Raw genomic sequence first — 24,853 nt, forward strand, 5'->3', positions numbered from 1 at the left:
GCTTCCCCTTTAAGGTTACTTAATATTATTGAGGATACTCTAGCAAAGTTGCCCATTAATTGCATCCCCAAGTCTAGGCCCAGGGCAGTCCCATATTTATATTGAAACAATTTCAACACTTCATGAAGATTCGCAAGTGTCAGGGTACCGTGTGCAGTAGTGTAGAATGCAGCACCCCATGTGGTGTAGTTGTCCACCGAGGGAACCATCCCGAATGGGAAGCATATTGTGAGAATTCTATGTTTATCTTGGGGTCCCATATGGGGAAGCACTGCTTCCAAAGTGCTTATTTTTTGTGCTAACCAAAACAGAAATTCTTCACATTTGGCAGGTACCTTACCTATGATTAAATGCACTGTCGCCAGATTAATGCCTGCTGTTACCATACGTGGTTGTGCTGGAGCAGCCCTTGCTGGGGCAGTATTTAATGTTATCATCACAAAGTGTAATAAGCATCTATATGTTTGTACTAAATCATACAGGCGGCGCACTTCTGCTACCCCGATGGTGTTAGCATTAGGGTACGGTGTATATTGGCCAGCATTGGGCATGTAGGAACTTCATTACTCAAAGTAGCTAGTCTAACATTTGTGTAGTAGGGCCTCAACAAGCCAATTTTGGTGTTCTTGATAAGATAGAGGTATTTTTAAGTGTGCATATGCTCTGAATTGTGCGGCTGTGTTAGGAGTGTAATGATGAAATGCATGTGTTTCAATCCACTGCTGGAAAAGTGACCCAAGAGTAAAAAAAATCAATAAAAAAAAAATCTGTTTCATATGCTAGATTTGCCTCAAGCACAAATGTAACTACCCCTCTCCACTGTGAGGCCATTATTAAATGATTTGTGAGGGGGAGCCTCATGTTTGCTCCAATTACTACCCATTGGGGTTCAGCCATGTTTTAACATTTCAAAGTTGTATAGTTCAGAGATAAGCAGGTTCAAGCTTGAACAACCTACAGCCCCAGTATATGGTAATTAGGGTGTCTTTAGCATGTAGTGAGATGGAGATACTTGGGAGAGCCGTAATTCAGTGCGTAACCAATGTTGGAGGAGCAATGTCGTAGAGACTCCTGTTATAGTAACAAGACTGGTGGATTTGGGCAGCAGCACCACCGAACGCGGAGGACTGAGTCTGGTCCTCCGCCATGTGACAGCTATCAGCCTAACCCTTCCGGCCAGCTAGCAGCACTTCACCAGTACCCAAGAGTAAAGGTGATTTGTGGCAGCCCTTTCCATGACATCTAGATTTCTCACGGAAACCCGTGATGGAACAGATTCTACCCCTATCTCTCAGTCACTTATGTCTCATACATACAAAAGCCAAACAGAAGCAGGGCTAGGTTTAAATAAGTTTTATTGAATCAACTGCATTCCATGTAAAAAAGGCATGTATTGCGATTATGAGGATAAAACATAATAAAAGCAAGGCAGTGACAAGGAAAGTGAAACGTAGGAAAAGTCCCACAATATTGTCACAACAATGGTTCTAGAATCCCTACCTGCACTACTAAGATCCTATACAAGAGCATGGAAGTGTAAGCCCTAAACTTCCCAACTGGCCCCCCAAAAGAAACCCATCCCCCATACTTGTGATAGTAGGTAAAGAAGGTCTGCTGGACTACTGAGAATTCTCCCATGTGGAGTGAGAGAATGCATCAGGTCTCCGCAGAAACTGCAAAGGCAACTTGCAGTTTATGATGGCAACTGGTTGGAATTCCCCTCTATCATGTAGGGGGCAGTGAGGTGTTTTATATTAAATCACACCTAGTGTTGTGAGAAAACTGCCCGGACGTGACAACACATATATTTCTGTGTATGAGAGTTGGGAACATGATCAATGCTTTGTGTCGGCAATAACTCTTAACTTATCACATTCAGCCTTGAATGAGGCACAGAATGAAAATTTTGTGCAGAGAAAAAGTATAAAAGAATTCTGAGCGAAAGGACAAGCTGATAAAATAATAAAAATATCTCCACTAAAATAAAGCTTCTGCTAAAATAATAAGAAAAAAAATGCATGTGTTAGAGTGAAAAGGGCACAACCTGTAGGCTAAAATAACGTGGCCGTGTAATATCTAAAGTAACCTCACGACAAACGGAATCTGATCTTTTCACTATAATATAACTGCATTCTGTTATGTGACTTCACACATTTGCCCTCTTTAATAACATATTTGTTTAGAATATTGTTTTATTTTGCAGAGAATAACTCCTTTCGTTGAAAATCCAAGTGACAAGTAAGGTCACTGCATGGTATTATATGCAACCTCTTGATGTTCACTGAGTAGATTAACTGTGACAGTGACAAAAAAAAGGGATCTCATCGTCCTGAAGGCAGCCATTGATCCTTAGTGGCGGCCAAAACATGTAGATGTTATCTATGGCAGGATGATAATATCTTGAGACCACCCAAAACTTTTTTTGTAATCCCTGGTGCCTAGAGGTTTCTGCACCCCCCCCCCCGGGGGCAGATCGGCCTAATAATAGGACGATAAAGGGCTTAAAAAAAAAAAAGGCCCCGCCTGGGAGCGACTCTTGCCCAAGGGGGTCGCTCCCTTATGCCAATTTCCTTAAAAAATTTAAATCCCTGGTGTTTAGTGGGCGTTTTAGCAGCCGGATTGCTTGCAATCCAACTGCTAAAACGCTGAGAGAGACTTCAAAGGGAAGGAAATTCCTTTCCTTCCCTTTGAAGCCTCTCCAGCCTCCTCCACGTGAGCTGAGCTTCCAGCGCGATGGGAGGAGGCATTGTGACAATCAGCGCGCTGACGTCATGGGGGAGGGAAGGGGGAGGAAGGGGAAGGGTTTCCCCTTCCATCCCTGCCTTGGGGTGGTGGGGGGAACCCCATAGAGAGAGCGCTGGCGCTCCCTCTGGGCTCTGTGCCCAGGACATAATGGTTACGTCCTGGGCACACGAGCAATTTAACCATTACATCCTGGGCACAAAAGGGGATAATGAAGAAACGATGTATATATATATATAAAAAAAAAATCGACCACACATGCATACTCAATAACAGTTATGCTGTATGACTGTCAAGAAGAACTCATTTGAGACAATCAGTGAGGTCATCAATGATATAATTTAACATGTTATGAGTGATGTAATATGTGCGATCATATGAAGTACATGGTGGAAAACAATAGTCTGCTCAGTAATCTGTAACTGGTAAGGTTTTCTAAATATACATAAATAGACAGAGCACTTTCCACAAAAAAGTTTTCACATTAGACTATCCCTCAGGCGTCAGACTGGATCTTAAAATGTTTAAGTAGTACCTCTGCGAGCCAGTAGGTGGTGATTTGTTTCACATTGATGCAGTCGAAGGTCGTCTTCGTTATCGAGGACCCCCCTCAAAGTCGGGTAAGTCCAAGTAGTAGAAGCTGCTTAAGTGTTCTGACCTAGGACTCACCCCAGCACACCACCTGCAGAGCCGGCATGAGGGCCTGCCTACACTGCCTAGTTTCCCGGTACCGGGGAGATGCCTACCCAGCTGCATGAATTTTATGAAACTATGCATGCCATCTTCTGGGCTCCGACTCCCTCTGGCATGCCTTCCGGCCCCACTGAACAATAGTGCACCAATGGGTTTACTCTCAACACCAGCCGGGCCCACTGGATCCATTCATGGATCTGGAAAGACGCCACCCCAGGTATCACATGCCCCAACTCTCATTCCATTCAGCACTTGTCAATGAGTCTTTGGTGCCACTTGACAACGAACCTGGTCCCATCAACTTGACTTTTGTGCGCTTGAATCACTCTATGACCACCACAGGGGTGACAAGGTATATGATCCTTTGGAGGAGGACCCTGCTGATGACAACTGGTAAGACAAGCGGGGTGATGCCAGTGACCTTGACTCCTCACCAGACACTAGCTTGAGGTTCCTTCCAGGACAGTCCTTGGAGGAAGACATGTAATTTGCCACAGTGATGGGCAGTTCTGCGTAGTTCCTTGACCTTCATCTTCACCTACAGTGGATAAGGGTATTTCTATACCACAAGGCAGAACTCTTCAGAGGGTAGCCACATTTAAGCTTTGCCTAATCAACCTTTAGGTGTGTTGCATATATATTTTGGGAGGATGATTGAAGGGTAAATACCTCTTGCCTCTTTTTATGTTAACATTACTCTCCAGTGAGCATATGCACCCTGTGGGAGGCAGAATCGGTCATCACCTGCCCTGATGATACAGCATCGCCTCTGATCAATGGATGCTCCAGATCAGTGATACTCAAAATATAGCCTGGGGTCTGTATTTGGCCCTCCTGATCTTCACACAGAGCCCCCTGGCCAACAGCAGCACTGGACTGTTGTTTACTCTACTCAGCAATGATATTAAAAATGTTAAGTAAACAGGCAAGGGTTTAACGGTTAAATATGAAGAAAATAATTAACTAGGGAATTCTGCACCCCTTAACTTTAGGCACACCTTCATTTATAAAGACATCTTGCAGCAAAAGTGTAAAAATATGATAAAGTGTCTTTGTAATTACAGAAGTGTATTTCATTAACATGCAGATCCGTTTCACCTTAGTACATCAGATTCAATGTATTGAGAAGTATTTTTTATAAAAGTAATCATTTTGAAAAATGAATTCAGAAATCATCTCTACCCCACCCCACCCCGCTTCCCCATCACAATACATTTAGTGAACTAAGATAAGTCAGTTGTAATATGCACTCTTTGGGTTCCCATTATTCATGAACAATTGTAGTTTATTAAATCAAACACATGAGAAGGTTTTGTAAAGTGCACATCCTAAATTAATGTATTTCAAAGTGTTATGTGATAATGAATCAAAATGAAGGAAAAGTGACCAGATATTGCCTAGGATCACACAATTCAGTAAAGTGGGGAAGTCAGGATTCATCCCAGTTTTTCTGTTTTCACTTTGTGCAATTCAGACATTAGATGTATATGCTTTGTTTCCCTACACCCACCTTACTGCAACCCCGCCACCCTGCTGGCATCAATGCGGCCCTCAGTCACATCACAGACCAAACTTTTTGTCCTCTGGGAAAAAGTTTGCAAGTACCCATGCCCCTGATAGTGCAGAAAGGGTACCTCCTACCATTTGGTCCACAAATACCACCCACCCAAGAACAGCTAACAGACAACCATTTCACTTTACTCTGCCAGGAAGTGCAGGCCCTCTTGGCCAGGTGGCCATCGAGAGGGTACCTTTGCCAGAGAATGGGCATGGTTGTTGTTGTTCAAGTTACTTTCTGCTACCAAAGGGCAGAGGCATCAATCCCATCTTAGACCTTCGCCATCTCAATGATTTCCTCTGGAAAGAGTTCAAAAAGGTACATTGGCTCAGATTTGATTTGCCCTGGTTCCCAGCGAAGGAAGCATTGGACTTGCAGGATGCTTCTTTTCATAGCCCTGTACTGCCTGCCCACAGACATTAACTGTGGTTCACTGTGCTCCTTTTTGGCCTCACCAGCGTCCCTCAGTAGTTAAGCAAGGCGACTCTAGTGGTTAGAGCCTATCTGCAGAGGTCAAGGGTTCCTTTCTTCCTCTAACTCGACTACTGGCTGTTAAAGGCAGGCTCACTACAGATGGTCTTCTCCCACCTACAGACTACAGCGGTTCTCCTGCATTTGCTAGAGTTTTCGGTCAAAGTGCAGACGTCGCACCTGACTCCCTTTCAGATGCTCCCTTCAGAGCCATTCTGGATACATTGCAGTTTCAGGCCTATCATCTAGAGTGGATAGTCCAGAATATTCAGGCTGGGATACAGATCTTTCAGCCCCTATCCGTATTTCGGCGAGATTGACAATGAGGCTGTTGGACCTCATGGCCTCCTGCTGGTGAAACGTGCCCACTGGCATATGCAGGCTCTGCAGTGTGATCTGAAGAGTCCCAGTGGGCCCAGCACCAGGGAAATTGCTCCAACCTGGTCCAGATATCAGAGGGCACTGCAAAAGGTCTGTAGAGGTGGCTAATGAACAGAGATTGTGCCAGTGGCAGATATCACAGTGGTGACAGACGCATCACTTCTGTGCTGGGCTGGACATTTGGAAGAGGTGGAGATCGGAGACCTGGTAGTAGGGCTGTCTTTGCTGCTGCCAATATTGCTCCCATTGAGGGGTTTGAACATTCTGAGGGAAATGGAGTCTGCAAAAGGAACTAGATTATTCTGTGCCCTTGTTGGAGCTCAGAGCGATCCATCTGGCACTGAAAGCTTTCCTACTCTCCATCAAAGATGTTCATAGACAAAACCGCCACCATGTGCTATTGCAACAAGCAGGGCAGGGTGGCATCATGGACCCCATGCCAGGAGGCTCTGCGCCACTGGAACTGTTTGGAGCTTCGGGACATTTTCCTGGTTATTCAGCACCTGGCAGGCTCTTAACAGGGAAAATGCGCTCAGCCAGAGGTGCTTGGCGGACCACAAATGGCATCTACATCCGGAGGTGGTGCTTTTTTTTTTCTAGAGTGGGGCAAGCCTTGGATGGATCTCTTCGCCACCTCTGAGAACGCACTGTGTCATCACTTCTGTGTAATGGATTTTTCAAGGCGGCTTTCACTCCGACACATTTTGTCTATAATGGAGTTCATGACTCCTGTACACCTTTCTGCTGATACCACTTCTTCTAAAGTTCAAGAAGATTTTGACCAACCTGGCCTAAAGCCATCCTAATGGTCATCGATTGGGCTCGGAGAGTGTGGTATCCAGATCTTCGGAGCCTGAGCATTGCTCCTCTAATCAGCTGCCCTTCGGCAGGACCTCTTGTCAGTGCAGGGAAGGGTGCTCCGCCGGAACCTGTGTACCCTTCAACTTTCTGCATTGAGATTGAGCAGTGACAGCTGAGTATGTTCGATCTCCCTCCAGAAGTCTGTCATTTTGGAAGCCAGACATCCTTCTACCTCATTTATCACCCCACTGTTGGGAGAAATTTGGGGTATGGTGTTCTAAATGCCAAGTGGATCTCCTTTCTGTACTTGTCGGATGTTTTGTCCTTTCCCTTATCCAGCAAGACCTTGCCATTGGCGCTGTCAAAAGTTATTTGTGTGCCATTTTGTCCATTCTGCGGCTGCCAGATCATCCTTCCCTTTAAAGTCACTGACTGGGACTAGGTTCCTTAAAAGTGTGCAACATTTGTTTCCTCCTGCCCCATCCGTCGTGCCCCAATTGGTTGTGAAACTTGTGCTTACATTTCTAATGTGTCCGTTCAAGCTGCTCGATTCTTACCCTTCGTGTCTTCTTACTATCAAAATTACCTTTCTGGTAGCCCTTACATCGGCCAAGAGGGTAAGCATCCTGCAAGCTCTTTCGGTGAACTCACCATCCAGTACATTTTTCCCCCAGACAAGTTAATCCTCCAAACACAGGCTTCTTTCTTTTGGAAAGTGGTTACCCCTTCCATGTTATCCATAAAATTATTCTGCCTGCTTTCTATGCGCTTCCCCTCCCTCCCCCCAGCCTCACCTATCCAAAGAAGAGAATTATCAGCAGCTAGCTCCTAAGAGCTCACTCCTTTTATATTGATTGCACAAAACCTCATAGGGTAGATCAGCTTTTTATTGGGTTTCTGGGGTGAAGGCAGGCAAAGCTGTTCAGAAGTGCACCATCTCCTGCTGGATTGTGCTGTGTATCAAAATATGCTATGCACTGGTGAAGAAAACTGCTGAATGGCTGTCTGGCCATTCCGCCAGGGGCAAGGCTGCCACCATTGAGTTAGCAGGCCATGGACATCTGCAGGACAGCCATGTGGGCTTTTCTGCACACATTTCCCAAACACTACTGCCTCAACTGCCAGGTCCAGCATGACTCAGTTCGATGCTCCACGACTTATTGGTCTATGTAGTTTACAGTCCCTCCTCCTGGGAGGTATTGCTAGGGTATCTATTCTAAAGCGAAGAAGCTGCAGTTAGAAGTCTATCAGATAAACAAGTTACTTCCCTTGGATAACAACTTAACAAGTAGAGGCTGGCTCTAATAGCAGATTTGTCGCCGATCCTCACATCCTCCACGCTCTGCAAACTAGGTTCTTTTCCAAAAAATCCTGCTAGATTCTTCACACTGGTTTTAACATAGCTCAGAGGATTTTGGTGCAGAAACTGTCATGAAAGAAATTGATGTCAGTGGCCCAGGGTGGTGCTGACGAATGCACGTTGATGTCACTTCCGTCCCAGATGGCCGCGACACAAACTGATCAACGCCACCCACCGGAATGCAGAGGAACTGTTCAAGATTTTCTACATTTAGTCTGACACCTGGGGGATACTCTAAGGTGAAAGTAACTTGTTCTTTACAGCATAAAACATGCTCATTTGCTCAATATTAGCCAAATTTCATTTTTACAAATTACCAATTACACCCAAATAATCACTAATTTATTAAACAGTAACTAGAAACATTTCTCATAAAACTTCATTAAAAAAAGGAAAGAAAAAGCAGGGCAATATTAGTGGACAGGCTGCCTTAGATCCAATCGGATACAGTGGCACTGCTTTTAAGGAATCATCCGTCTCCAGTGTCCCATCATGCCGCACAGGTGGCCGTTAGGTCAGCTCACTTTTACATCAAAATGAGGATCCTGTTCAGAAGACATTTGATGTCGATTAATCTGGGGAAGTAGGAGGGTTGCACATGACTTTGATAAGGATTTCCCTGGAGAACTAGTAACCTTCTCCTCCAGAGGAACTTCATCAATAGTCATAAGCACTGAACAGAATAGTAAACCAATGCCACATAGACAAGAAATTGGCATGGATGGGGAAACAAAACCCTAAGGGATTCCTACGGGGAGCCTGTCCTACCTGGGCATCCGCCCTGGCATCTGAATCAAAATTTTGCCTTGTAAATGTATGGACACACTTCCAATTGGTGGATTTACATATCTCAGAGTTTGGCACATTCCTTATAGAATTGGTTTAGGTCTACTTCACAGATTTGTTTGCAATTATGTAGTACAGTAGGATACAAGAAACCTACCCACCTGGAGATGGATTGTTTCATATTGGCCAACCCTTTCATAACACCATTGTTTACATGTAACTGTCTGGACTGAAAAATATTTAATTTTGTTGTTCAAACAAACTTTCAACACTTTATTCATATCAAGAATTTGAATGGTTCTTTCTGTGAGGACTGACTTATTTAGACAGTCTGTTGGATAAGAAATAGTCTTACTGACATGGAAACCCAACACCACCTTAGGTCGAAAACCTGGATGAGTTCTCACAAGGATCCTTTGTTTTTATGGAACATGGTATGGGGTTTAACTGCATAAGGTCTGAATGTCAATGACAATGAGCTATAGTTACAGCTACCTGAAAAGCAGCCTTACAAATCAGATGTTGTAGAGATACTTTATGTTGAGGCTGAAAGAGTGGACCGATGAGTTTAGAAAGGATGATGTTAAGCTCCCATGGTGGAGACAGACCTAGTGGGGTGGGGCAGGGGGTAAATCATTCTTACACCCTCTACTAGTATCTTGAAGAAATGTTTGAGAAGGAGATTTCCTAAACGCAACTATTTCTGCAAGGTACACCTTAATTGATGAAAAGTGGAAACCACATCTTGCTAAATGCAGATATTACAGGAATACCACTCCTTGATATGTGGATAGGTCAAAGTTGTTTTGGCTGCACAAGATGCAGAACCTCCTCTATTTAAAAACATATGATGTCCTGATCGCATGGTTTACCTATAAAAGCCAGGGTTCTAGGTTAAACAATGAAAGGTTGGGATGCATGATATAAAGCCCCAAACAAGTGAAAGAGATCCAGCTAGCATAGTAGCTTCCTGTGAGGTCATTTTGAGAGTTACTTACCTTAGATTACAACTTAACTGTTAGAGAGACTAACTACAAATCACCCTAGCAGGACCACCCCACAGCTGTAAGGACCATTCTGGCTTCACTATTGTCAGGATCAATGAGATCTGAGAAAATGTGTAAAGAAACCTCTGACCAGTCCATCAAAAGGGCATTCTCATATGACCCTGTTGATAGTACTCACAGACTTAGGGCTTGATTATGTATGACCTTGGTGAATGGATACTCAGTCACAAATGTGACGACTATCCCATTTGCCATATGGAACTTGTAAAACGGCAGGCAGGGTATTCGTCACGTTTGTGATGGAGTATCCCATCCACCAAGGTTGTGATCGGGCCTAAAGTCTGGGCATTTCTTGTCTCCTATATCTGGGAATAGGACTGGGGAAAGCTCCAATCCTGAAAACACTTGGAGAACTTTGTTGTTGATAGGATTACCTAAACCTGAAGAAGTTGCAAGTCAGCACCCCATCCAGGAAGAGGGGTGTGTGATGATTGTGTTGGGATTGCCTGATGAAAAGGAATGTCCTTTAACAGATTTTGAGATCAGCACCAAAGGAATGATTTAATTGTAGACTTGGATATAATACTTTTGCCCACCCAGCTGCATGTCGGTTGACATCAGTCATCTTGGCATGACTGAAGGGATCTCTCATGTAGACTGGTGTGACTGGCCAGAAGAACATAAGAGACCATTTGTCCTAACAATTATATCTGGCATGGCGTTAAATGAGTTCTTAGAAGATTTTTACATTTCAGACAGAAGGATGACAGTATATTCTAATACTAATGCCAGCATTACGCTCAAATAGTGGACTGATTGAGCTGGAATGCAAGTTCACTTCTTGTGGTTAACAGCCAGACCCATAAGACAGTTGATAAAGTCATACTGTAATGATTTGGGACTTCAGTCAACTAAAGGTCTAGGCCAGGACATGCAAACATTTTTCATTTCCTGAGATGTGCAGCCACCACCACGGTCATACATTTGGAAAACATTCTTAGAGCAGACTTCAGTCTGAATGGAATGACTGTGGACTGAATGATCTTGCCCACCAGAAATCTCAAGAATTTACAATGTTACTTTGCAATTGGGGTGTGAATTGAGGCATCCTGAAGGTATATGGCTCACATCCACAGCCCTTGAGGAAATTGTGGATAAATCTGATGCAAGGCCAGCATCCTGAATTGTTCTCTTTTTGTCCATTTATTGGTTGTTTTGAGATAATGATTGGGTCTGAAGTCCTATGTAGGTCTCTTTTTGCATATCGGAAATTAACAAGAATATATCTCGGTTCTTTTTTGAGGAGAGACCTTATTCACTGCCTGTTTCTCCTACCAGGTGTTGGCTTCCCTTTTGAGCTCCTTTCAATGCTTCAGAGGAGATTTTTCTCAATGTAACACAAAGCGAAGTCTTGAGTCCAAGTAAATACACATTTGCTCCCAAATTCAGAACCCATCTGTCTCTGGTTATTCTATGACATTTTACAGATGGCATAAGATGCTTACCTCCCATGGAGTAATTAACAGAGGTGTGGGGTGGGGTGGGAGAAGTCATCACTGCTGTGGTGGTAGTTTTCCAGCACTAGAAGCTGGTGGCTGATGTCCTCCTCCCCCTTTCAAAGACTTCTTCAGTTTCCACTACTGCCTTCATTATGGCGCATTTCATCATCTAGACAGAATAAATAAAAATGAAATGCAATATTCATAATACGCTGCTGCACCTGAAGGTTTAGACCAGTTAACCTGAGCCAAGAACTACATCTTAAAGCCAAAACATGGCAGTAGGTGCTAGAGGATTTGCAGCTGCATTTATCATCTGCTTGAAGATTAACATACACTCACCGTCTCATTCCAGTGGGAGCAGTCCCATACATTTTCCTTCCTACAGAATGAAGACACCTGCTCTTTACATTTGATGAGCCACTAGAAGACTGAGAAGTAGACTGAAACTTCTTGGCTGCAGGCATCGTCACCAAATCCAGTGGAGGGTGTGCTCTAAAGAAAAGAGGTCTGGTCTGACGTTTTTGTATTGCTTTAACAGCCTGCTAGTGCACATGTTGCTAAGGCAGGTGTCTAATTGCAGACCTAATCAAACAAGCAGAGGTCTTGAGAAAGACCAATGGTGCAGACTCAAATATAAGAGTCATGGTGTACAAGTAGAAATTTGAACATTTAGTAGTGAAGCCTCACTTATAACTCATTAAATGTAGATACGTCATCAATGGGCGAGATCCCTGAAGACTGTTAGTCTGGCAGGCTAAGGGAGTAGCAAAAACAACAAGTGATGGACAGAATGCTGCACATTGTCAAACACTCACCCCCAGTCACAGATCTGGGTTTAATCCATCGTTCTTTTGCTCACCATGCCAGGGAAGACCTGGCCTGGCAGTTCGGGCTGGACTGTTCCCATGGGGAACAGGGTCAAGACTGATTTACATATGGCTGGGTCCAAACTGGAATGGCATGGGCAGCAAAAAAACGATGGATTAAACCCAGATATGTGACTGGGGGTGAGTGTTTGCATTGTCAGCACTCCGTCCATCATTCTTTTGTGTTGTTAATGTCGCCCTAAGTGGGAAGGGTATGCCCAGACATGGGTCCCGTGCTTCCCATGCCACCGGATTCAAGCTAGCCTGGCTGATGAGGGGTGAAACCCCGAAACCGGTCCCAGGATGCTTGTTTCCAGTCCAGGGAAGACCTGGCCTGGCAGTTCGGGCTGGACTGTTCCCATGGGGAACAGGGTCAAGACTGATTTGCATATGGCTGGGTCCAAACTGGAATGGCATGGGCAGCAAAAAAAATGATGGATTAAACCCAGATCTGTGACTGGGGGTGAGTGTTTGCATTGTCAGCACTCCGTCCATCATTCTTTTGTGTTGTTAATGTCGCCCTAAGGGAGTAGCTTCTTACAGAAAAATAAAGAGGACCAAGATTTTATTCTCCTTCTGGAACACTATGAATGTCAGGAATACAATCAGAAGTGGTGCTAAGGAATACCTTGAACACCAACAAGGACATTGGTAGTGAAGTTCCCCAACACATGCAGGAGTTTGCAGGTTTAAACATCTGGGTTGAGGAGAAAGGATCTGATGACATACCAAGTAGTTGGTGGTACTGCTATTGGCAGTGTAACCAGCAAAGCAGGAGGAAACCCTGACGACAAAGGTGTCCTAAGAAAAGCAGTTACTAAAATGTGGACATACTGAGTGAGGTCATGAGTAGGTAAAAAATACCCTGGAGTACTTAGAGGGCACAGTCATCTAGGGAGTCAGCATTTCAACTTTGTAACCTATTCCTCAAAAAGTTTCAACCTGCTTGACGGCAATACCGATCACACTGTGGACATAAGCTGAAGCAGATATTGATCCATATACTGCGAATGCTTGAACGTCCTCTGGGATCTCTACTTCAAAGACAAACTAAGCGGTCTTGGCACCAGTTGTCTTGACACTGATCCTACACCTTTGAGGGCAAGCAGGGTGTAACATATTTTCTTGAATTGATGCCTTCTCTCAGACCTCCCTTTACAGGAGTCTTTACAGAGACCAGTTTGTACAAGAAGCACCTTCTCCATGCCCTGCAAATCTTCTTGAACAAGATTACAAGCCTCTCTTCTTTAGAACCAGAACCCTGATGTTCTTTCTCCTTTGTCCATCAGGGTGTGCCTGGACATTCTCGGACAAAGCTAGTATTACTTAGGAACAAGATCCTCTGGGGCCATATTACACAAGTGCCTGGGGGTGCACATATAGTGTCAGCTCGATCATTAGAGTCTGTTCCCTTATTTGCATGGGGGAATGGCCCCATGCAAATGAAGGAGTCTCTTTGCCTCTGCACCCGCACCATATTACTAACGTGGGTGCAGAGGCAAACATGCCTTTAGAAGGAGCATTGAACGTGTGCCACAAAAAGGTGGCACACTTTCAGTTTGCCTTCTAAATGAGGCCCTATAAAAGGATGAAAGGGGACACCCCAGACATCCCCTTGCAGGTAGGTGCAGTCACTCACTGCACCCTTCTAGAAGGAGATCGCTAATCCCTTTTAAAAGTCCACAGAGAAAAAAGGAGCAGCTTTTAAACAGCAGCTCCGTATTTCTCAAATGCCCTGTCTTGGAGGCAGTGCAAGTGCACGGCTGTCTGAGGGCAGCACATTCTTCCTGGTAGGGAGCACATTTCCATGTTTGCACCCAGCACACTTACTTTAAGGTGCACAAACATGAAAAGTGTGCCCTATCTGTAATACAGGCCCAAGAAGGCTAACAATACAGAGGCCATGGGGATCCATGGACCTTTTTTCCACAGGAAGGGCATTTGACAAATAAGGATGGCATTTTGTGAAGAGAACAGTTAAACAATGGAAGGCTGGGTGTAGGATCTGAACCCCGAATCTGTGAAAAAAAATCTGCTGTGTCAGATAGTATTCTGCATGGTTGTTCTGAAAGGTGTAAGATGTAAACCATCCTGGAAGGACCACTTCACAGATGTTAAGGACCATGCTGGCTGCACACTGTGAGGATCAGAGGAAATATGTAAAAATAAAAAAACCTCTCTGATCAGTCCATCAAAAGGGCATTCTCATGTGACTCCGCTGACAGTACTCAGAGAATTGATCTGGGGATTTCCTGTAAACCCATGTCTACAAATAGGACTGAGGAAAAATCCGATCCAGAAAAACACTTGTCACGAATATATCTAAAAACAATTCAAGTGCCAGTAGACATTGAACCAAGTGTTAATTGGAAGGTTTGGAAAGGCAAAAAGGCTGCACTCAGTGCTCCAGGATCCTATTTCCAGTAGTCTAAAAAAACAATAACTGAATTAACTGCCACACTGCCAGTTTTTCAGACCTTATCTATGGCAGTGCCTTCAGTTGGTTAACAAAAAAACAAAAAAAAGTTTGTGAATGAGGCTTTCAATCATTTTTTAATAAATTCATGACTATTCGGATGTAATTGGTTCCTGTTTGAAAATAAATTAAGTTTGGCCACGTTTTTGCCTTTTGTTAGGCTGCAAAGAAAATATTTAAAGTGCGCTTTTTACTGATAAGTTTTATGCATATATATTTTATGTAAATAAAGCTTGGACGAGGGGCCACGCACCATACAGTCATTGGAGTACCAATAGTCTACACAGGCGCTTGGGTTTCAGCTGCAGATTACTAGCTGGGGAAATGCCACCAGGAAGAATCACAATTTCTTGCCAGTACATACTAGGATAGTCATTATGTGAACATATCCTGGTAGTATTTGGAACTGTAGAGCCTCAAACACCTCTTTGGCTTATGGTAATGAAAATGTGTGGTAAGGAAAATGTCACTTACCCAGTGTACATCTGTTCGTGGCATTAGTCGCTGCAGATTCACATGCTGTGCATAGTCCGCCGTCTGGTGTTGGGTCGGAGTGTTACAAGTTGTTTTTCTTCGAAGAAGTCTTTTCGAGTCACGAGACCAAGGGACTCCTCCTACTTTGGTTCCATTGCGCATGGGCGTCGACTACATGTTAGATTGTTTTCCCCGCAGAGGGTGAGGTAGGAGTTGTGTATGTTAGTAATAGTGCCCATGCAATGGAATGAATAAGTATGTACAAAATGAAGGTTAAAGTAATATATTTACAAATGTACAAATGTTGAAGATTACTTCCAAACGGCTACAGGCTCCCGGGGAGGCGGGTGGGCGCATGTGAATCTGCAGCGACTAATGCCACGAACAGATGTACACTGGGTAAGTGACATTTTCCGTTCGGTGGCATGTGTAGCTGCAGATACACATGCTGTGCATAAACTAGTAAGCAGTTATCTCCCCAAAAGCGGTGGTTCAGCCTGTAGGAGTGGAAGTAGTTTGAAATAAAGTTCTTAGGACAGCTTGACCTACTGTGGCTTGTTGTGCAGATAACAAGTCTACACAGTAGTGTTTAGTAAATGTGTGAGGCGTAGACCATGTTGCTGCCTTACATATTTCGTTCATTGGAATATTTCCTACAAAGGCCATGGTAGCACCTTTCTTTCTGGTTGAGTGTGCCTTTGGTGTAATAGGCAGCTCTCTCTTTGCTTTAAGATAGCAGGTTTGGATGCACCCAACTATCCATCTGGCTATACCTTGTTTTGATATTGGATTTATTGTATGAGGTTTTTGAAATGCAATAAATAGTTGTTTTGTTTTCCTAATTAGTTTTGTTCTGTCAATGTAGTACATTAGTGCTCTTTTGATGTCTAATGTATGTAGTGCTCTTTCAGCTATTGAGTCTGGCTGTGGGAAGAACACTGGTAATTCTACTGTTTGATTTAAGTGGAACGGTGAGATAACCTTTGGTAAGAATTTTGGGTTGGTTCTTAGAACTACCTTATTCTTGTGTATTTGAATAAATGGTTCTTGTATAGTAAACGCCTGAATTTCACTTACTCTTCTTAGAGATGTAATGGCAACGAGAAATGCAACTTTCCACGTTAAGTATTGCATTTCGCAAGAATGCATGGGTTCGAAAGGTGGGCCCATGAGTCTTAAGACAATATTGAGGTTCCATGAAGGAACAGGTGGTGTCCTTGGTGGTATAATTCTCTTTAGTCCTTCCATAAACGCTTTTATGACAGGTATTCTAAATAGGGAAGTTGAAAGAGTAATTTGCAGGTATGCAGATATTGCTGCGAGATGTATCTTTATGGAAGAGAAAGCTAGATTTGACTTTTGCAAATGTAGTAAATACCCTACTACATCTTTTGGAGATGCATGCAATGGTTGAACTTGATTATTATGGCAGTAGCAAACAAATCTTTTCCATTTACTTGCATAGCAGTGTCTAGTGGATGGTCTTCTAGCCTGTTTTATGACCTCCATACATTCTTGTGTGAGGTTTAAGTGTCCAAATTCTAGGATTTCAGGAGCCAAATTGCTAGATTCAGCGATGCTGGGTTTGGATGCCTGATCTGTTGCTTGTGTTGTGTTAACAGATCTGGCCTGTTGGGTAGTTTGACATGAGGTACTACTGACAGGTCTAGTAGTGTTGTATACCAAGGTTGTCTTGCCCATGTTGGTGCTATTAGTATGAGTTTGAGTTTGGTTTGACTCAATCTGTTTACTAAATATGGAAGGAGAGGGGGAAAAGCGTATGCAAATATACCTGACCAATTCATCCATAGAGCATTGCCTTGAGATTGTCGGTGTGGGTACCTGGATGCGAAGTTTGGCATTTTGCGTTTCCTTTTGTTGCAAATAGATCTATTTGAGGTGTTCCCCAAATTCTGAAGTGTTCAGGATTTGGGGGTGAATCTCCCATTCGTGGACCTGTTGGTGATCCCGAGAGAGACTGTCTGCTAGCTGGTTCTGGATCCCTGGAATAAACTGTGCTATTAGGTGAATGTGGTTGTGAATTGCCTAATGCCATATTTTTTGTGTTAGGAAACACAACTGTGTTGAGTGTGTTCCCCCCTGTTTGTTTAAATAATACATTGTCGTCATGTTGTCTGTTTTGACAAGAATGTATTTGTGGGTTATCATGGGTTGGAATGCTTTCAACGCTAGAAATACTGCTAACAATTCGAGGTGATTTATATGAAACTTTCTTTGATGTACGTCCCATTGTCCTTGTATGCTTTGTTGATTGAGGTGTGCTCCCCACCCTGTCATGGAAGCGTCTGTTGTTATCACGTATTGTGGCACTGGGTCTTGGAAAGGCCGCCCTTTGTTTAAATTTGTACTGTTCCACCATAGAAGCGAGATGTTTGGCGGTCTATCAACACCAGATCTAGAAGTTGACCCTGTGCATGTGACCATTGTGATGCTAGGCACTGTTGTAAGGGCCTCATGTGCAATCTTGCGTTTGGGACAATGGCTATGCATGAGGACATCATGCCTAGGAGTTTTAATACCATCTTTGCATATATTTTTTGTGTTGGATACATAGCTTGTATCACGTTGTGAAAATTTTGAACCCTTTGTGGACTTGGAGTGGCTATCCCCTTTGTTGTGTTGATTGTCGCTCCTAAGTATTGCTGTGTTTGACACGGCAGAATGTGTGACTTTGCATAGTTGATGGAGAAACCCAGTTTGCAAAGGGTTTGTATAACAATCTGTGTGGTGTGAACACTTTGTTAGCGAGTTGGTCTTTATTAACCAATCGTCTAGGTACGGGAACACGTGTATTTGCTGCCTCCTGATATGTGCAGCTACTACTGCTAGACATTTTGTAAAGACTCTTGGCGCGGTTGTTATTCCGAATGGCAACACTTTGAATTGGTAATGTATTCCTTTGAATATGAACCTTAGGTATTTCCTGTGCGAGGGATGTATCGGTATATGGAAATAGGCGTCTTTTAGATCTAAGGTTGTCATGTAGTCTTGCTGTTTCAGTAGTGGTATTACGTCTTGTAACGTGACCATGTGAAAGTGTTCTGATTTGATGAAGGTGTTTAGTGTTCTGAGATGTAATATTGGTCTCAGAGTTTTGTCCTTTTTTGGTATTAGAAAGTACAGTGAGTAAACTCCTGTGTTCTTTTGTGGACTTGGTACTAATTCTATTGCGTCTTTTTGCAGTAATGCTTGAACTTCTAGTTGTAGAAGGTCCAAATGCTGTTTTGACATATTGTGTGTTTTCGGTGGGACGTTTGGAGGGAGTTAGAGAAATTCTATGCAATAACCATGTTGGATAATTGCTAAGACCCAAGTGTCTGTTGTTATTTCCTCCCAAGATTTGTAGAACTGGCTTAGTCTTCCCCCCACTGGTGTTGTGTGAAGGGGTTGAGTGACCTGTGAGTCACTGCTTGTTTTGAGGGGTTTTTGGACCTTGAAATTTTCCCCGGTTTCTTGGGAATTGGCCCCCTCTGTATTGGCCCCGAAAGCCTCCCCTTTGATATTGTCCCTGGTAGGTAGGCGGTGTTTGTGAGGTGCTGGCTTGTGTGGCTTGACCTCGAAACCCTCCTCTGAAAGTAGTTTTGAGAAATGTGCCAAATGTGCCTCTGCCCTGCGGGGAATAGAGTGCGCCCATGGCTTTAGCTGTGTCAGTGTCTTTCTTTAATTTTTCAATTGCAGTGTCCACCTCTGGGCCAAACAATTGTTGTTCATTGAACGGCATATTGAGCACTGCCTGTTGTATCTCAGGTTTGAAGCCGGATGTGCGCAACCATGCGTGCCTCCTTATTGTTACAGCAGTATTTATTGTTCTTACAGCAGTATTTATTGTTCTTGCAGCTGTATCTGCTGCATCCATAGAAGAACGGATTTGGTTGTTGGATATATTCTGTCCCTCTTTAACCACTTGTTTTGCCCGTTTCTGGAATTCTTTGGGGAGGTGCTCGATGAGATGCTGCATCTCGTCCCAATGGGCTCTGTCATATCGCGCTAGGAGTGCTTGCGAGTTGGCGATGCGCCATTGATTTGCAGCTTGTGCTGCAACCCTTTTCCCCGCTGCATCAAACTTGCGGCTCTCCTTGTCAGGAGGTGGTGCGTCGCCTGATGTGTGCGAGTTGGCTCTTTTACGAGCTGCTCCTACGACAACTGAATCTGGTGTCAGTTGTGATGTAATAAAAGCAGGGTCTGTGGGCGGTGCCTTGTATTTCTTCTCCACCCTTGGAGTTATTGCTCTGCTTTTAACTGGCTCCTTAAAAATTTGTTTAGCGTGCCTTAGCATTCCCGGGAGCATCGGAAGGCTTTGATAATTGCTATGGGTGGATGACAGGGTGTTAAAGAGGAAGTCATCCTCGATAGGCTCTGAATGTAGCGATACATTATGAAACTCTGCTGCCCTAGCTACCACCTGTGCATATGCCGTACTGTCCTCAGGTGGTGAGGGCTTAGTGGGGTACGACTCAGGGCTATTGTCCGATACTGGAGCGTCATAGAGATCCCATGCGTCCTGATCATCTTGGCTCATGGTGGTATGAGCTGGTGATTGTGGCGGAGTCTGTGCCGGTGATATATGAGTTGCCGGTGGTGGAGTTACCTTCTTTACCACTTTTGCTTGTGGTGTCTTGTCTTGTTGTTGGAAATCTAGTTTCCTTTTCCTTCTGATCGGGGGAAGAGTGCTGATCTTCCCTGTACCACTTTGTATAAAGATCCGCTTTTGCGTGTGATCTACATCTGTTTGTAATTCCTCCTCAAATCTGTGTCTTTGTAGTTGGGAGGACAGTGATTGTTCCTCTGAGTAGGAACTGGCTTTCGGTTCGGTTGCTGGGCGTTTTGGCACCGAAACCGTGTCTTTTGTTGTTTTCGGCTCCGACGAGATCTTTCTCTTTTTCGATGTCGTACCCTCTCGGTGTCGACAATCTTCGGTGCCGCTATCTCTGTGCCGAGCAGCTTCGGTGCCGCTGTCTGTGCCGAGCAGCTTTGGTGCCGCTGTCTCGGTGTCGACCCTTTTCTGCGGCACTTTCTCGGTCCCGAGATTGCTGCGTGCCTGTGTCTCGACCTGAGTCGGACGATCTCGGCACCAGCTCGCCCTTTTTCGGTGCCGATGGACGGTCACCTACTTTATGGGTTGAGCCATGGCCTGTTGGCAGTGGCGTCCCCTGGGCTTTGTCTGTTTTTCTGTGTGATGCTTGTTTCGACGTCTTACTCACGGTTCCTTCGACGTCGAATTCTTCGGAATCCGATTCGTGGATGGAGAATGTTTCTTCTTCTCCCTCTTCCTCGAACCGTTGTTGTCCTGTCGGCGTGGACGCCATCTGCAACCTTCTGGCTCTTCGGTCTCGGAGCGTTTTTCTCGACCGAAACGCTCGACAGGCCTCACACGTCTCTTCTTTGTGCTCGGGTGACAGGCACAAGTTACAGACCAAATGTTGGTCTGTATAGGGATATTTACTGTGGCATTTAGGACAGAATCCGAACGGGGTCCGTTCCATCAGTCTCGATGTTGCACGCGGTCGGGCCGACCAGGCCCCGACGGGGGATCGAAATTACCCTGAAGAGCTATCGGAGCTCTTCAAGATTCGGTGTCGATTCTAATCCAACCCAATACCGAACGAAACAGTACCGACGAATTTTCCGTTGATTCTGACTAACTTTCCGACCCGAAACACGGAGCGAAAAGGAACACGTCCGAACCCGATGGCGGAAAAAAAACAATCTAACATGGAGTCGACGCCCATGCGCAATGGAACCAAAGTAGGAGGAGTCCCTCGGTCTCGTGACTCGAAAAGACTTCTTCGAAGAAAAACAACTTGTAACACTCCGACCCAACACCAGACGGCGGACTATGCACAGCATGTGTATCTGCAGCTACACATGCCACCGAACACATGTTTTCTCTATTTGACAAAGTTGGCAGGGAAGCATACCCGCAGCCACAAAAAAAAAAAAAACTGTTAAACATTGCAAATGCAACTATTCTTTACCAACATATGCTTTTTAGGTGCAAATATATTCGTGCTTCTAGTCCTTTTGCTTTGGACATCAATCTCTATTGGAAAACAAGTGATAGAAAAATACTTACAGAACATTAGGAATGCCGCTTCTGAGCCATCAAAGGAAAAAAAAAACAATCTCATTGCAGGTTTCTCATTTTGATTCTAGTTTAGGTCTTTGCTTACTAAATCTGCACATCTAACTTTACAGTCAATACTGCAATTACATCAGTTTGGGAATGCATTTATTGATTCATGTATATGATGCATAGTCAACCCATCATCATTGGCCACAGAATTAAGGGGTGGGGAAATCAGATAATCAGACAATGATTTGGTGCATCGATCCCCCAGCATTGTCCGGTTAATATACAAGCAAATTTGTAACTTCCAACACTGTTACTTATTTGGTTTCACATGGATTTCCATACAAATATTTCTGCTGCCTTTTGCGTTCAGGGCCTTGTCAAGTGCAAGGCTTTCCACCATCAGATACTATAGCTGAGGGAAAAATACTTCTGACTACATTTCATAGTAAGGAATCTCGAAATTCCGAATCAATATAATTTTGAACTGAAAATGCTTCTACCATGCTACAGTACACCAGCACACAGTAGCAAAATAACAAAAGTGATCCGAATTTACATTTTAAAGGAGCTTCTTCAAACCCCTAAATAAAAATAAAAAAACAAAAAAAAAAAATCTTGTGTTGAACCTTTATTAAGTGGCTCACATTTCAGTATAAATCACACTAAAAAGATTTTAAAAAAGCTATTTACACTACAGTGCTGACACATTTAAAATGAAAAATTGTTATAAATAAGCTCTATGGAAAAGCCTGGAATTGTCAAAAAAGAATTCTGGCTCATTTTACAAAAAATATATATGTTAATGTCAGCTCTAGTCTAAAACTCAAAATGTATTTAAAGACTTCTTTATGTTAAACCTGCATTGTTTACAGTGCATCTGGCCCTAAGTGCTTTGATATTTCACAGTTATGGACAGGCACTGAGGAATGTTACAAAGCTACATAAACTGTTTTCCGTAACAGACTTGTGAGCAAGTCCCAAGCTTGCGCCAAAAAATTAATGTATCTTTACATTATTACAATAAAAAATGTCCTAAAACCATGTGTACACATTAGCACAAAAGGTCATCAGGTTGTGCATGCAGACTTGGGTTTGTTAAACGTTGCTGCCTCGTGTCCTCTGGAGTTCTGTGACTTTTAGGGGATTGGTCATACCGCAAGTCTTTATTACTGAGGTCCAATTTAGAGTTCATTTCAATCTTGATTTTTAAATCTTCCGCATGATCAGGATTTTGTTCAATATCCTGACAACCAATGTCATTAGTTACCACTGCAGGCTCTGGAAGTTTAACATTCATGAACTGCTCTCCATGTTGAAGAGATGAAATAGGTTCAAGTTTTATCTGTTGTAAATTCTGTACATCGTTCATAAGGTGAATATCTGAAAGTGACGAACTAGAGGTATTGTTGATGCTACAGATTTTACGGTCTGTTTCATCCACAGCATTTAAACATCCTTGGTCTGCTGACACACCCAGTTCTTCAGTGCTACTAGTTTTTGGGGACGATTCGGTCTTCGGATGGTACATGTTGAGCCTGATGTGCCAAGCTAAGCTGCATACAGCGGACACAGTCTTAAACTGGTGGATAACATTCCTAGGAATGAAGTAAATGTCGTCATCATATAACTGAATCCTGGCATATCGAATACCTTCCCTTCGCAGCTGGTTAAGCTTTGCATCATCAACCCATTGGACACACTGTGGAAAAAGTAAGAAACAAAGTCACTTCAACCTTCACAAGCATACATTAAAAAAATTAACACGTCTGGAAGAACCTAACATTAAGTTTATTTACTCTGATCAGTGGTGAATGAATACCTTGAATAGTTATGCTGTGGACGTTTGCACAGCACTTACTGCATTGTAGTGCTTTCTCAATCTGGGAGCTCTTTAGTGGAAATTTGGAAGTACCGTAGAATGTGTTTTTTGGTGTATGCTTGTGTAAGGGTAGTAGGTGTTTGTTTGGATTACACATGGCTTGTGTAGGAGGGAAAGAAAAATTAGTTTCATCTTCAAAATAATTCTGGTGTAATATATGAACTCATGGGTGCACCAAGAAATATTAGCCTTTTTTCTTTTGACTCCGTGTTTGGCCGTCCATTGCTCAGCCAGAGTGAAAGATGTTACTAAGTCTGTAAGCAGCTGTTCATAGAATGTACTGCTTTAGATTTACATGCTCTGCACAGTCCTATCATCTAGTGTTTGGCTCACGACATTTGCAAATTATGTTTTCTTTGAAGCTAGGCTTTCAAGTCACAACATGCACTGTGACTCCACCCTTAGCCGGCAATGCGCATGGGCTCCACATAAGATTGTTTTCCGCTTAGTGGGTGAGAATATGACATGGTGAGTGAAAGCAATATGGTTGCATATCTGTATTATGAAAGGAAGGAAGAGATCTGCAAGTAAAGCCACACGCTTGAGTGTGGGTGCATTTGAATCTACAGCACTACAAATTATGAAGAGATGTTTACAGGGTTAGTAACACTTTCCGTTTGTAGCACGTGTTGATGTAGATACATATGCTCTCCATAGACTGTAAAGCAGTATTCCGCTATAAGCTGTGGCTAACATTTCAATGATGCAGAAGTCCTTAGGACTGTTTGGCCAACCATTACCTGTTGGCTAAGATATCCATACAGTAGTGCTTGTTGAAAGTATGTAAGGGTGACCATGTAGCTGCTTTGTATACATTATCTATGGGAATATTACCAAGGAAGGCCAAGACGGATGCTTTTTTTTCCGTATAGAGTGCTTTTGGCTTTGATACCATGTTTGGATGAACTTTACTATCCACCTAACAATACGGGCTTTGGAAAGAGGCTGGCACATGTGGGATTTATTAAAGGCTAGGATCAGTTGGTCAGCATTATGGAAGGGCTAGGTCCTGTCAATGTAGTACATGAGAACCCATTTGGCATTAAGGATGTGTAGGGTTCTTTCTGTTAGACTGGGAGCTCTATAGTTTAGTTGTGGTGGAAAGGAGAAAACATTCTGGGTTGGTTCTAAGAACAACCCTATCCTTGTGGACCTGAATTAAATTTCCTTTTAGCGTGACTACTTGCAAATCACTGATGTGTATGAGAGACGTCATAGCTATCAACATAAGTACTTTCCTGAAGAGGAAATGGGGAGGGCAGGAGTGCAGTGGCTCAAAAGGGGTGTGCCATGAGTCTAGTGAGGACTACATTGAGATTAAATACACAGGTGGGAGACTCTGGGAGGTATGACCTTTTTGAGATCCTCCAGTAAGGTCTTAACTACAGGAATGCAAACAAGGATGGAATGTTCCCGGTTTCGTATGTGTGCGGCTATAGCTGCCAAATGTAGATACACTGAAGTGTATACAAGGTCTGATTTCTGAAAATGAGCCAGTAACAGAGAAATGTCCTGGACAGCAGTTTTAACATAGTCCACGAGTTTGGAGAAGTAACAGCGGACATATTGCTTCCAATTAGCTGTGCATCAGGCCTGGGTCTTAGGACTCCGGGCAGGCTATTATTAACTACAGAGGTGCAATCACACACAGCGAGGGAAGAAAGTAGCCGGAAAGGGCAGGCCTGCAATCTCCGTCCAGGCCGGTTTTTGGTCCTGCTCTGCTCAAGAACCTTGGAGGTTTCCTGCCAACTATGGACCATTTG

The 24,853-nt window shown here is 43.6% G+C and overlaps 1 protein-coding gene across 2 annotated transcripts in view; it reads right to left on the reverse strand.

Moving 5' to 3' along the window:
* Positions 1 to 21,350: 21,350 nt before the first annotated feature.
* RSBN1L (round spermatid basic protein 1 like) overlaps positions 21,351 to 24,853 on the reverse strand; it is a 214,165-nt gene continuing 210,662 nt past the window's right edge. For both annotated transcript variants that reach the window (XM_069229672.1, XM_069229673.1), the window contains exon 8: positions 21,351 to 22,910. In XM_069229672.1, coding sequence (XP_069085773.1) covers positions 22,263 to 22,910 — 648 coding nt within the window. In that variant the 3' untranslated portion in view covers positions 21,351 to 22,262. The remainder of the gene's footprint in view (positions 22,911 to 24,853) is intronic.

The sequence above is a fragment of the Pleurodeles waltl genome, chromosome 4_1, assembly GCF_031143425.1.
Source record: "Pleurodeles waltl isolate 20211129_DDA chromosome 4_1, aPleWal1.hap1.20221129, whole genome shotgun sequence".
Taxonomy (NCBI): Eukaryota; Metazoa; Chordata; class Amphibia; order Caudata; family Salamandridae; genus Pleurodeles; species Pleurodeles waltl.